The sequence below is a fragment of the Adiantum capillus-veneris genome, chromosome 25 (assembly GCF_014529385.1).
Source record: "Adiantum capillus-veneris isolate H3 chromosome 25, ASM1452938v2, whole genome shotgun sequence".
In the NCBI taxonomy this organism is placed as follows: Eukaryota; Viridiplantae; Streptophyta; class Polypodiopsida; order Polypodiales; family Pteridaceae; genus Adiantum; species Adiantum capillus-veneris.
In genome coordinates, this window is record NC_140955.1 from 68,565,197 (window position 1) to 68,579,852 (window position 14,656).

Here is a 14,656-nt window from a genome sequence, read left to right on the forward strand (position 1 = left end):
CCACTCTTGAATCTTGAGAGTCGCAAGAGTGCATACATCCACTAAATGTTCTCAACCTATGCATATAAATTTGGTGACATATTCAACCCATACTCTCGTCACTAAGAGAAAACCATAAATGCACAAAGCAAGAGAACAACCAAGCTCAATCTAAGATCTCTGGATGTAGCAAATCAGCTCCAAAAGCACTCTAAATCACCACAATATGCATACATCATCTACATATCAATCTACAAGTGTATATCTATGTATACATACACATATACATACCAAAAACTCCTACAATGCAAAGGACTTGTATGCAAAAGAACCTGCAAAACTAGACCACCATGTTGTCTAAGGTAGATAACTCCCAAACCATGCAAAATTTGCAGAAATATCCTTCTTTAAAGTTGTAGAGCACACAAAAACGGTTAGGCAACATAAGAAACGACCTGAAACACTGATTCTAACCAGGAGAAATTTGATCTGTAAAATTTGTAGCCTGTCCTACTTAACCTACAGGCAATCTGAGCAATGTATCTCAAAATCGGTGAGGATTCTAAGAAAGCTTTCTTCTACAAAGTTAAAGAACACAAAAAAATTGTCAAGAATTATCGGAATCGGCCTGGTGGACACCTGATATACAAAAATAGATCTGCAAATACATGCTGAAGTTTTTATTATGTATTCTGCTTCCCGGCCTGCTTCCTTGCCGAGTTCCAATGGTGCTCTTCAATCATCAAGCGTTGATACTAATTGAAGTGCACAAGCGAGAACGTGTGTGTGTGTGTGTGTGCGCGCACGCACGTGCAGTAATGGAGAAGCGAGAAGAGAGAAGAGGCCTATGTTTGCACGAGCAAAAACTCACTATGAATATTTTGAGCCCCCTTATTCTATTATGTACATAAAAGAATAAGTGTGGTGCGTGGGTGCTTGGCCTAACTGACCACATGGGGCTTTAGTCCTTGCAAGCTGCAAAGGAGCGACATGGGAGCTCCCTTGCAACCCTAGCTTGAAAAAACAAATGATTTTCAAAATTGGCCATAGCTTTCATGAGCTACCACAAAAGTTCACACAACGTTTCTTAGACATCCATCTACTTTCTCTTTTATTTAGTGGAATCTATTGAGAATCCTCCCGCTCTCAACATTTTAATAGAAAACGTGAATGCAAGCCTGAGGATCTGGATGACAATGCTTGAACACACACATTACGGAGGGTCGATAGTGTCCATTTTGGTCTAGCTGTTCTCCCGACTTGCATATATTGCTACCTTCCTCTTTTTAGTGCTTAAAAAAACACACTAGCACTTGTCCCAGCTCCTACCTGACTCACCCAATCTAGCCACTGCCCCAACTACTACTACCACACAACCAAGCACATGGCTCTACATGGAAGATGCACTACCTACCATGCCTTGCGTCCTCCTCTGTCCTCGCTTGCGCTTTTCCTTCTTCGTGTAAAAAGAGGCATCTTCTTAGATACCCCCTAATAAACATCAACTCAAAATTCTCCCTACTATTCAAACAGTACAAATTCTTGTAGCCTAGTCATTGAAGGAAAAGTGGGAAAGCTACAATCTATAAACTAAGACTCCCTAATAAACGTGAACTCAAAATCTTCCACATTACTAGTCAAACGTTACAAGTTTTTTTTTTCAAAACGTACAAACTTTTTTTTTTAAATAGTAGTATTCGCCAAATGGTAACCCTTGGCCACGCAGCGACACAACATGCTCAGAGAGAGAGAGAGAGAGAGAGAGAGAGAGAGAGAGAGAGAAAAGTAGTCAAAGGCCATTGGCTAAACTAGTTAAATTGAATAGTATTCCTAAAATAAATTTATTTTTAGAAGATTCCATGGAATCTTCTTCTCAAACCCAGGGTCACCCCCCACCCTCCCCTCCCCATCCACCTCCCCTACGCTCATCTCCTCGACCCTCTGCACCAACCTCCTCACCCAATATCACTCCTTCCTTCTTTCTTATTCCAACACAGCCGCATCCTACGATACAAGTCAACATAGACGTAGCATACCTTCCCTCACCCTTACAAATCTAACGGAGAGAGAGAGAGAGAGAGAGAGAGAGAGAAGTCAGAGAGAAGTCTGCATAGGCTAAGCCAACACTTGAGCTACATACTGCTAGAGAGAGAGAGAGAGAGAGAGAGAGAGAGAGAGAGAGAGGTTTGCATCGGCCAAGGCATCTTTCAACTTCCAATGATAGACATAGGCACCATTGTTGGGCGTAGAGAGAGAGAGAGAGAGAGAGAGAGAGAGAGCCCACCAACACAAAGCTCGAGGAGCCCCTCTTGATCAACTCTCCTAGGCTCCTACCTAACAACTTGAGCACACAATTGTCGGTGAGCCAATGAGAGAGACTGACACAAGGAAGAAAGCTCTTCGAACGGTGAGTGAGAGATAACCTGCGTGTAGCACATGAGACGTGGGGAGGGGGAGAAGTCGATTCCCTACAAGACAATACATGAGGAGCACGTGAGAGAGAGAGAGAGAGAGAGAGAGAGAGAGAGATGCACAGATGCATGGCTGCTATCTCATCTCAAGCGAGATTTTTCGGGGGAAAAAAATCAAACTCACAACTATGAGTGGTGAAGATATGTATTAAAACAAAAACTTACAGAGTAGGTAATGCTCCAACCGAGCCATGGCACGTTACAATATCCAACTACCCAACATCAAGACCCAATACAAAAAACAAAGAGCTAGTACGGTGCCATGGCTCCAACTGATCCATGGCACCTTACAATATCCAACTACCCAACATCAAGACCCAATACAATAAACAAAGACCTAGTACGATAACCAAAACCAACCAAACCATCCTGAGATTTTTTTGAAATCTTGTCAATCTTGTCCACATACCAAAAGAAATGAAGTCACTACCTACATAATGCATGGTGCGATGGACCTCTAAAGGAAAGAAAACGTTGAAGGAAAGATAAACAAGAAGAAACAAGATGAAAATCCACTATGGCCTACATAAGGCTATTGAGAAGAGTTTCATAATAAGGGCTTCTTTGTGAAAGAAAAGAATAGAAAGTGACAATGGTATTCACTATGGCCTACATTAGACTATTGGCTTCTTTGTGAGAGAAAAAAATAGAAAGTGACACTAGTATTTGAAAAGGAAAATTATCAAAATACTCCTCTAATTTGTGGAAATTCCCAAAGTGTTCTTCAAATTTTTAGAAAATTGAGATCCGTTTTTGAGTGCTTAGCACATAATTTATCGCAAATTACATAGCCAAAAAAAGCAATTAAGTCTTAAAATAATGATGCAATTCATCTCCAAAACGTATATAACCAACTCAAATTCTACTTATAGCATCTTGTATTGATAGACAATCAGTGTTCAAGTCTTCTTATGAACAGCTACAACTTTTTTAATTTTTGGAAATGTTTAATCTCACAACCATGGGTATTTTCACAATTTTGAAAAATTTGAAGAGAATTTTGGGAATTTATGACAAAATATTGGGGGTACTTTGAGAATTTTTGAAATTTGAGGGGAAATTTTCAAAAATAAGAAGAGTATTTTGGTAATTATCCCTATTTGAAAACATGCGGTATCACAATGAAAGATTATATTTTTTTTTAAAAAAAAGTGGGACAACAATCAACTATTAGTTTACAATTTATTACAAAAAGATATAAAATAATGTTTGACACAATACTCAATGCCCCTCTTTAAAGAGAAGTACAAAATGTCAACACACTCTCACAAGTTCTTAAAAGAAATAATTTGAAATAAAGTTTATTATCATTAACTTGCCATGTGGCATTAATCGGCAAGCTTTATCCAATTGTCCATATTTGCACCCAAAAACCTTTACTAAAGACTACTTATGTAGTCCAAAAAGCAAATGTATCAAGAAGTTCAAACACCTCTTTAGAAGTGGCCTATATGGACATGAAATGTGTTATGACTTTCAAATTCCATGGGCCTTTTCATTTCTTTTCTTTTTTGGACTACATAAGGAGTCCGTACTAAAGAGTTGTATTTTTGGTGCAATTGTGGACCATGAGATAAAACTTGATGATTAATTCCACATAGCAAAAACACTTTTTTTTTTAATATTTCTTCCAAGTTTTTGTGAGGTATTGACATTTGTGTACCTCTCTCTTTAAAGAGGGCCATCCAATATCACGTCACACAATCTTTCTCGTCCTCTTTCACCTTTTTTTTTCAATTTGCTACAATGCTACTAGGCGATTTTTGAGACATTATTTTTTATGTTTTTGGAATATGTTGTAGACTAAATAGTTTATTGTTGCACTTTTTTAAGAAACATAATGCTTAAAGTATTATGATAACAAATGTTTTAAAAAATTAGGGTCACTTTTTTTTCTCTCACAAAGAAACCTTTTACTATCCAATTCTTCTCATAGCCTTATGTAGGGCATAGTGAACTTTCACCTTGTTTGTTTTTGCAAAACCGACAATTGTGAGTGAATTATATTAGCATAACCAAAAAGTTAAAAATTCAACTCATGCTAGAGCCGACCCATGACATCTCTCAACAATCATAACACATTGGTTGAAAGGGGAGCCACCCTGCTACACCTTGATGAAGGACCTCTACCAAAGCAAGGACCCAGAAATCTAACCAGTCATTGCAGCATCAATAGCTGAATTCCACTCATCAGAGTTTATTCTTTTTGTATGGCTTAGAAGAATTTGACAATTTGCATGTCGATAAGCATTAGTTAGCTCTTAAAATCCATCCCACCCAAGAAGAGGTTGTTCTTGAAGAATTTAATCTCCCAAGTCTTTTGGACCCATTTGTAGATCTTTTTTGGCAATCCATTTATTGATGGGCGTTGGATTTCCTAAACTCACCCTTCACTTATGGATTTATGGATTTGAGTCTTAATATGTTTTGAAAGGCTTTTTATTTTATCAAGATTGGGAGCCCTGCCATCTAGTTGAGATTATATTAACAAGAAACCAAAAGATTTATATGAGTGTCCCCATGCACAATAAGTGCCAAGAGAACCAACCAACCATAGGGTGAAGGGGCCGATAACGTAACGGCATCCAATACTATGAAGGATCATATCCCAAAAGTTTAGGCATTTTGGGACTAGTAATGGTTTGAAAGAGCAAAGGTTGAACAACTAGGGTAAATGGGCCATATTAAAGACCCCCAAGGAGATGGCGAGCGTTCTTTTTGTGTGTTGCCTCGTTTTGAGCTCTTATCCTTTTCAGGTCTATGCAATAAGAAGTTTCACCTAAAGCACATACTACTACCAAACCCTTTCTCCATTCAGAAGACAAGACAACGGGTCAACGAGGAGGTGTTGCAAACGCTGAGGAGCCCTTTCCACATTCAATCGACGTATAGATCGCCATCAATGGAAGAAGAGGTTCATGACAAGTACAACAATATTTTTTATGAGTTCATCACTCTGTAAACATACATTGTACAACTGTTTGAAGATATTCCCTAAGAATGCAATGTTGTTCTTAAGTTTGTGATTGAACTCGATGAGTGTGAGCTTGTGAAGGAAACTAAGATTTAGCGAGTCAAAATATTGTCACATCCAAGGTGTGTTGACAAAATGATTAGCTTAGATAGCCCACTTCTGCATGTGCAATTGAACTCAATAATAGCATGGAGGGGTGCAATCAATAACGCTACAGAGCATCTACCCCAATCAACAAGCTACAAGTAGGGGCATTTGTTGAAATCCTCTTATTATCAAAAACGCCACTAGCATCAATGTCCACGCCCAACATAAAGACATCGGATGCCAAGAAGGCTTGAACTTGCATCGAACGAGAATGATTTCACCCCATTTGAGCTAACCGTGAAAGAACACGCTCATGGTTGTCTTAAAACTAGTTTTTCTTTTAAAATTTTAGGGGTAGATGGGTACTTCAAGAGGGACCCACCCCATTATTGGCCCCTTTATCCTAACTCATTTGGAATACTTCTACTTAACTGGCTACTACGTGGGCTCAAGCCCTTGTGTCGCAATTCGCTACTTTTGGCCTGGTTACTCCTCTCTTTGGCCCCCAAATTTGATACATAGGAATTCAAACATAGCTCCATAACTTCCTATGAAAAAGAACAAAGAGCCCACCAATAGGGAAGAGGCCTTACTGGCCTACAAGATATGACACGTGGACTTAGTGGCATGACCATTGACAAGTACCGAAGCCATTGAAATTGCTCTTGAAGGCTTGGAGCTTATGAATGTTCGCACTAGTGCATCGGTTCAGGGACACGATGAATCGGTTGAGAGACCACATGTCTTGCGCACAAGTGCAACGATTGAGGATGGCAAGAGCAACAGCCCTGAGGTCAAGGGTCAGCGTGTGGCTGGGGTTGTAGCTGGCGTCAAGAACGCCTCCAATCGGCAAGTCACTTTCCGATAGCTGTGATGGTTGTCCGCCGGCGGTCCGGTCGACCAGGTTGAACCGCTGCATTAGAGAGAGAGAGAGAGAGAGAGAGAGAGAGAGAGAGAGAGAGAATTAGCCCATGAAGAGGAAGGTCGTCGGATCGGCCAACGGATGAAGCTACCTGCTGGTCGGCTGAAATCGAGGTGAGTGAGCACATGAACAACCCAGCCGGAGAACATGAGGCAGAGAACACACCATCGTTGGCGGGAGAAGAGGAACAGGACAAGAAGAGCTGCGTTGCTGTGAATTCATTGGCCCGGCCAGTGTTGTGCCGGCTGGCTGGAAGAGGTGGGCTGTGAACTTTCTCGGCAGGCGGCCAGCCAAAAAGTGTACGCCACGTCAGCTTGTGACCCAGTCGGCCGGAGCGCACTCCACCTTGTGCTCAGGACTAGAGAGAGAGAGAGAGAGAGAGAGAGAGAGAGAGATGAATGCCACTGCCCCACGTAAGGAATGTATCCACACGTTTCTTCTCTATGAAGGCGTCTTGAAGAAATAGGGTGGGTGACCGTGGGTCACGTACACAAAAGAGAAAGAGAAAAGACTGCTGGACTGCAGTCTGGACAAGCGTAGATAGATATATAGGCCTAGATAAACCCAAATCCATGACAAAGTTTTCCCAAATTCCAATCCCCATTCCCCACTCATGAATACAAAAAAGAATAAAATACATTGCTTTATTGCTCCCGTTAAGGTCATCGCGCATAATAGAAGAGGATCCAATTCCTTCTCTTAAGCGCATCCAATTACTTGCTAATCAACCACTTCCACAGAGTTATCAACCTCCCTCACAATACCAATACACAGCTAACTACCCAGGTAATAAGCATTCTCAACAGCTGCCGCAGCACTCGTGCGTCGTCGTTGCTCAATGCACTTTGAGGTTCATTCCATGGACGCCCATACATCCATCACCTAGAGTTGTTCTTTCATTTTCAGCTCTGCTCAACAGGAATGTCACAAACTACACGAGCAAAGGAAATGAAAGAACATCTCTCACTACGCAATAATATTACTCAACCATGGAAGAAAAACAATTCGATTGCCTCCATTAGACAAGCAAACCATTTTCCTTCACATCCCTGCAATCCAAGAATCAATGCACAGCGTAATGAATAAGAGAAAAATGGCAGGCATTTAGCTTCACAGCCCCAAAAAGATTGATTGCATAGCCAAAAACAGCAGCCTGGAAGGGTTCCTGCTGCACATGCGATGACAAAGCTGCTCACCTGGAGACCTCGCCTTGTCGTTACAGCCATGACATACAAGCCAATTTCCAACAGTATCTTAGAAATGCTCAAGACCCCTATCCGCAAGAAAAGATACTGTTAACCCTTTTCTGCAACATTGTAGGAACTTCTCCTGCGAAATGAGCGATACATGAATTAATATTTTCTGCCTGCGGGAGAAAATAATGTGCAAGATTCCCCAAACCATTGCCCATTTCTGCAACAGCTAAATGAGCGACACATGGAAGTTATGGTTTTTCTCTGTGACAAAGAAGCGGGAGCAAAGGAGAGACCCCCCCCTCTGTGGAATACCGAAAGCTAGAATTCTTTGCAAGAATGATCAGATTCGAGCAAATGCAGAACGCAAGAATCCGCCCTGAGCGTGTCATTCAGCTTCTCAAGATTAGCTACTGCAGCCGCCATCCACTCCTGGTCCAACACCTCGTTCAAGAAAGCCTGGCTATTGTTGTCCAGGTCATTCAAAAACCAGCTTCCATGTTCTACAGAGCAGCCAACGAGGCGAGCATCCTCACAGGAGCTGCAATTATCGACATTAAAGCCTGCATCACTGACAAAAATAGTTTCCGGGTTGAAAGAGAGAGATTCGTTGCTTGCATCGTCGCAAAGTTCATCATCATGAAAGAAGCTTGCTATGTCCACCTCAGAGGCACCATCGCCTCCACACCAACTCCAACTCTCTGCTTCATCTTCAGCAGTACCGCTCAAGCAATAGAGCCTTTGTTGTTCGGTAATAGAGCTTTCACGGCTGGGTAACGACGAACAACAGGAGCTTCCAGTAGAGGAATCTGCCGAGTCTTCATTGTCTGCGATGCAGCTGAGAGGAGAAGATGCATGGCTTTTCTTGTGGGAAGCGTGGCCAAGATCAACAGAAGTCTTCACCTGTGAAGCGCAGAGGTTGGCGGATGGCATCCACCCGCAGACCTCGCAGCCTTGAAGATGGAAGGTTTCGGAGCAGATTAAATTGTCGGAGGAGTGCAATCCATTGTTGAAGTGATCGGCGCAAAAAGCGTCTGCAGAACAACGCCTCCTCTTGCGAGAGTCGGAGAAAAGGGAGAGAGACATGGGGGAAGGAGGAAGATGAACACGTCGAAGGATGCAGGTGTATTGGCGACAGGGAGGGGCAGGCGTGAGGAAAGAAATGCAGTAAGCAGAACGCAGAGAGAGAGAGAGAGAGAGAGAGAGAGAGATATGGCGATGGAAAGCTTTCGAGGAAAATGGAAGAAGTGAGGAAGAGGTAGTAAAAATGAGTGTCTGCGTGTGAGAGAGAGAGAGAGAGAGAGAGAGAGAGAGTGTGTGTGTGCGTGTACGTTCGCGAGGCTGCATGCAAGTGCGAGCGGTTCAATGGAGACCTTGCTGGAGGATGGCAGAAGATGGGCTTCGTTGTGGAGGGTGGGGCGGGCGGAGGGGGGGGGGGTCTAGGGTAGTATGATTGAAAGGAGATGCGAGTTTGTTGTGTGACAATGTGTATGTGCGTGTGCGCGTATGTATGTGACAGAGAGAGAGAGAGAGAGAGAGAGAGAGTGTATGTGGGCGTTGTGGCCCTAGGGCGTAGGCTGTGTGCTGCAGAGGAGAAGGAGTAGGAGGAGGGTAGCTTTCTAGGTTCCCAAAAAACTGAACTAGAATAGAAAATGCAGAAAACGAGGGGGAGGAAAGCCCTCTCCCAAACTCTCCTTTTTGTTCTTTTTCGTAAAACAATTTCCTTTCAGAGATCATTGAGGCTGGGTTCACACTGAGGCGACGGCAGAAAAGCAAGTTTCTCTCACTTCCAGGCGGAACAAAAGCAGCTGCATCTCTTTCGCCTCCCTAGAGTTCACACAAGGCGGTAGTTGTGTAAGCTCCCTTTGCTTGCATGGCAATGCTCCATTGGTTGGAGGAAAAAAGTGTCAGGTGGGAAGTGCTCATTCGGGGGGGGGGGGCGCGGGGAGGGGGGAGAGGAATAGGGGAGGGTGGAAGAGAAAAAGGTTTTCTCTTCCTTCACATGGCTGCCATGTCATTACCTTCCACCGTCTTACGTGAACATGGCAGGGGGAGAGAGCGCTTTTGATTGGCTCGCAATTTTTGCTCATGATGTTAACCAGCCTGAGGTGATAATACTGTGAGGCATAGTTACAAGTTACTTTTTTTTATAATCGCTTCCTTCATGGTCACGCGATGGAAAATGGATAGGCATACTAGCGCTATGCCTACATCGACATGGTCAGCCTTTTATGAAGCTATTGATGAAAGTTTGATGATGATTATAGCGTGAAACATGGCTCTATAGCACTTGCATGTACGCTTTTGCTACGCAGAGTATAGGGCCACACAGATGGTGTGTTCTCTCTCCGACTCCCTCTACCGACATGCATTCGACATCTTTGTGAACATTACCTCCACACACTTGTGTTCTCGCGGAACTTTGCCACATGTGACCACTCAAAAAGTATAGTTTTGTAGACATTTATTTAGAGAGCATGGTTGGGCCTCAGTTCGGGCCTCAGTTCTCTCAACAAGATAACTATGCATTGTGTGACTACGGTCCACACATTGACATCCTTTTATTGTCAATTGCAATACGTGAATGGCCATCGAAGGTTGAATTATTATGGGGTGGAGGCAGAAGTTTAAAGGGGTAATCCCCCCTGAAGTCGAGAACTCAACCCTCCAGCTACTACGAGTTGCAAAGTGAAAGCTTTTTTGGCAAATATGGCTAGTGGTCTATGTTTAAAGGCAACCCACCCATGTTAGCAACCTAATGGTGACATTGGTTTGATTAGGAGCAATTATCTTTAGAAGTGGCAACAGTTTTGGCTTACAAACCCACAATTGGCTTAGCGCAAGCCAAAAAGGGAGTTTTTTGGGCCATTGTTGCTACCATAAGGGTAGCTCGTTCGCTCCTTAGGTACATGATGATGACATGAGTTAAGCAAGCTACACACCCATGTCCTTTAGGAATGGGAGCATATATCAGGCTTTGATCACGCGAGCGACGAGGCTTAGTTATCAATTACTGATAACTATTCCCAGACAGAGCATTTAATGAATAACTAAGCCTTTTGCATGGTCACGTGAGACTTAGTTATTCATTCATCCTCCCAACTATGCCTTGTACTTCACAAGTATGCCAAAATAGTCATAGGTCCAAAGGGTAGGAATAGTAACTCATTTAATGCTCCTTTTTGCATGTGACCAAGAATGAGGCTTAGTTATTTGTTCAAGTTCAAATAACTGATAACTAAGCCTCGCGTGTAACATTTAAATGGCCTAATAACTTGTGTGTAGCGGAAATTAGCATGAACATAGTGGGCATTTCATTAGAATAGATTCCTAATGAGAATTACAAGTGTGCTTGGGTGGAGAGAGCAACAAAAAGCATAACACCTAGTTAGATAGCATCAACAATACTTTCAAAAGAGAGAGAAATTAAGCTATTGACAACAGTTGAGGACCGGATTTGCATGGAGCCGGTCCCCCCTCCAAAAGGCTTTGTATTATGGTTTCTCCCATCAAGAGAGACATTGTACAATACAATTCTTTGTGTTCCTTCAAGACTAGCTAGTGCAATGAAGATGAAAGCTTCATGCACTAAGCAAAACACTTAGCAAACACAACTTTAATTATCCTCGTTCTCAGACCCAAGACCTCACACACCTTCGAAGATGGTGAGAGCTAGCAGGGTATGAGAGTAGATTGAGAGGAAGAAGGAGTATCTTACGAGAAAGATGTACATCTCCTCACATAATCACTCATACTAGCATAGCTTAGCTTAGTAATTAGCATGGTAGAGGAGATGAGCATGCATTGAAGCTTGGCTCTTGGTTGGATTTGCATCCACATGCCAAGAGTGTGTTGATGTAGGCTTCTATCTCACAAGCTTGGAGTAGGTGATGAGCTCTCCATTAAAGCTTGGGAAGAGATAGTCTTCTCTTTCTTCACACATGAGATTGTGTGAGTGTGTGTGTAATAATGCCTTGCAAAAATCAGCCCCCTCTCTCTCTTGGGCGATCCCTCTTGCTATTTGCTCTTGCAGGCTCCTCATTGGACCTCCCCAGGGCTAGCCTATCACAATTAAGCAGCATAAGTGATAGCCTTCTGACATGTGTCCCCCTTTCCCCTTTTGTGAGAGCTTAATCAATTAAACTTAATTGATTTAAATGAATTAAATCCCCATTGGACCTTTTCCCATTCTGACCAATAGGAATTAAGTAGCCCATTGGGCTGCTCAATTCCTATTGGACCCCTTCACGGGCTGTCCAATAATCATCCAGGAGACTTAATTTTCATTGGTTCTTTTTATTAAGTGTTTTAAAATTAATTAGGCTAAATTTACTCTAGCCTATTTCTCATTGGTCCACTTCAAGGGTTATCCAATAGCAATTGGGCACACCTTGTGGGCATCTGGGCTAGGGAGCTGACATGTGTCCCTAATTCCCTTTGTGTAAAGGGAGCCTCTGTGTGTGTGTGTGTGTGTGTGTGTGTGTGTGTGTGTGTGTGTGTGTGTGTGTGTGTGTGTGACTTTCTCTCTCATCCCCTACTTGCTAGGCTCGCCCCCTCCTATGTAGGGATATGCAAGACTTTTTTGGTCACACACAAAGCATCCAATTTCCCCTAAGGTTGACCTTTGGACACAACCTTTGAATTTTGGAACCTTAGCATTTTGGAAGTCTTAATGGGCTGAACCTTAGGGTCTTTTTAGCCCATTGTTGCACATGGATCTTTTGCAGATGGCCCCCCCTTTGGATCCCTATTTTCCTTCTTTTGGATCCCTATTGTGGCCGATCTGCTAGCTTAACCAATATTCTAGCTTTTTCTCCCCTGGCACTTCCCCACATTAAATGATCAGTTTAATATGAGAAAATCATTTAGGAGAATTAGATATTGATTATTATGACATCGCGTGACCATAGACTCATTCCCTTTAGAGATAAGAGCACATACTTTAGAGATGGACAACACCAAGAGGTAATAGTCGTTGTTGATAGCATACCACAGACTCAAAAGGAGAAGAGATAGTTGCCACTCAAATGGAGAATTCAACCGAGGAAAAAGATGGTGAGAACAACTTGCAAGTTGCGGTCAGAGACAAGCTTTTAGACCTCAATCAAGTCTCCCAACAACCTCTACAAGAAGTTAATACCAACTTAACCCCAATGCCAATGGCCATTCTTAAAGACAACAAGAGGTCCCACTCTGCTGTGGCTAGAACCCCCTCTAGGAGCCAACAGGGCAAGAAAAAAATGAATAGATGAAGATCTTATCTTGGAATGTCAAGGGGATCTGATCCATCAAATTGAAAAAGATCAGTTAATGGCTCAAAGGCAATCCTGCCTCGACATTTGCGCACTCAAGAAATCAAAGTTGTGACCTCATAAGGAGATTAAATGAAATAAATTTTGACTTCTACTGGACTTTTTCTTCTCATGACAGAGGTTCAGGAGGCACTGCCATATGCTTGGAAAAAGAACTTGCTACAGAAATAGCCTCATCATGTAGATCTCATTATGGGTGTGATATCCCCCTCCCACACCCCTTTAATTGTATGTTGATTTCAGTTTATGCCAGCAAAGTGTCAACAACAACAGGGCGCAGTTGTGGGAAGAGATTGCTTCCATCACAATTCCAGTTATAAAGGTAGGTGATTTCAACATGTATGAATCCATGGAAGAAAGGTTTTTAAGGCTTGGGTAGATCATTCAAGTCCATGAGAAGACCAACTGGGACATTTGCAAGGAAGTCCATGACCTATGGGATGCAAGCACAGAAGGAGAGTATACCTGGAAAAACTACAACAGAGGTCAATTGGCAAGGAAAGCCAGGTTAGAGAGATGCTACATCTCTTTGCAGGCTTCCAACATGTACAACATGATAAGGTCAAAGCCTAAGTATACTTTATGTATCTCAATTCATTATCCTCTTCTCACCACTCTGGATGTCAAAGCCAACAAGCTAAGGAATAATTAGTTCCACACTGACCCAACATTATTCGCCAGATCTAAGGTAATAGGTGAGATTCCTCCATCTGGTCAAAATCCTTTTCAGAAAGAGTGCCAGAGAGGTTGTCCCCAGGCTTAACACATGTGTTGGACTATCTGAATCAAACCAGCACAACCTCCAGTTTGTTCAAAAGCACTTTGAGACACTCTTTAGCCCAAAAGAAGTCATAACAGAGGAGACCTCAACCAACAGAGCCACTATATGAGTATTCAGAAGTAAGGTCATCCCTACTGAAGATGTACCTCTGATTGACTCTCCCATCTGTCAAGCTGATTTGTACACAGCCATTGAGGCCCTTAAGCCTAATAAAACTCCTGGTTTGAATGGCCTACCTGCTGAATTTTTCAAGTTTTCAAAGAAGTTATAACCACTTGTCTGCTATTAGTATGGGAGGACGCTATCAGGTACAATGCTCTGCCTAACCTTATTAATACAGGAGTGATAAAGTTGTTGCACAAAAGAGTCCCCAAGGAGGAGCTAGGTAACTGAAGGCCACTCACCATGCTTACCACTGCCTACAAAGTCTTTGCCAAGGCACTTGCAAATAGCATCTTTGTCACATGTCCAAGTGGATCAATGAGGAGCAGGAGGGGTTCATCAAAGGTAGGAGAATTCTGGAAGTTGTCATTTCACTTTGGGAAGGAATTCAATATTGCAAAGGAGTCTAACAGGACTTTGTGTTTATTAAAATAGATTATGATAAAGCCTATGACAAATTAGAATGGTCTTTCATGCTAGACAGCCTAATTCACATGGGATTTGGTAAAAATCTGGTGGGTTTTGTTAAAACCCTTTCGGAAATGCTCATGCCAAAGTTGCAGTGAATGGTATGCTCTGTGAAGCCTTTGAACTCAATAGGTCAGTCAGGCAGGGATGCCCACTGGCTCCTCTGTTGTTTGCCATAGCAAGAGATGGCCTTAATTATCTCATCAAAGGCTAGATGGAAAGGAAGCTCATTCAAGGAATCTCCATGCCAGGGTCCAACAAACAGTATTGTTTGTCTCAATTTGATGATGACACTAATGGTCTGCTA

The 14,656-nt window shown here is 42.5% G+C and overlaps 1 protein-coding gene across 2 annotated transcripts; it reads right to left on the reverse strand.

Moving 5' to 3' along the window:
• Positions 1-6,904: 6,904 nt before the first annotated feature.
• LOC147425053 (uncharacterized) lies at positions 6,905-9,158 on the reverse strand. Of its 2 annotated transcripts, XR_015186482.1 has the most exons (2): positions 7,630-9,158; positions 6,905-7,482 (listed from the first exon to the last, which is right to left on the reverse strand). XR_015186482.1 is itself a non-coding variant. In XM_086500632.1 (1 exon), the coding sequence occupies exon 1, from the start codon at positions 8,971-8,973 to the stop codon at positions 7,948-7,950; it is 1,026 nt and encodes a 341-aa protein (XP_086356758.1). In that variant the 5' UTR covers positions 8,974-9,158; the 3' UTR covers positions 7,544-7,947. The 2 variants fall into 2 exon arrangements, 1 of the variants encoding a protein (XP_086356758.1); XM_086500632.1 differs by lacking the exon at positions 6,905-7,482 and having other exon boundaries at positions 7,544-9,158.
• Between the last annotated feature and the right edge of the window lie 5,498 nt (positions 9,159-14,656).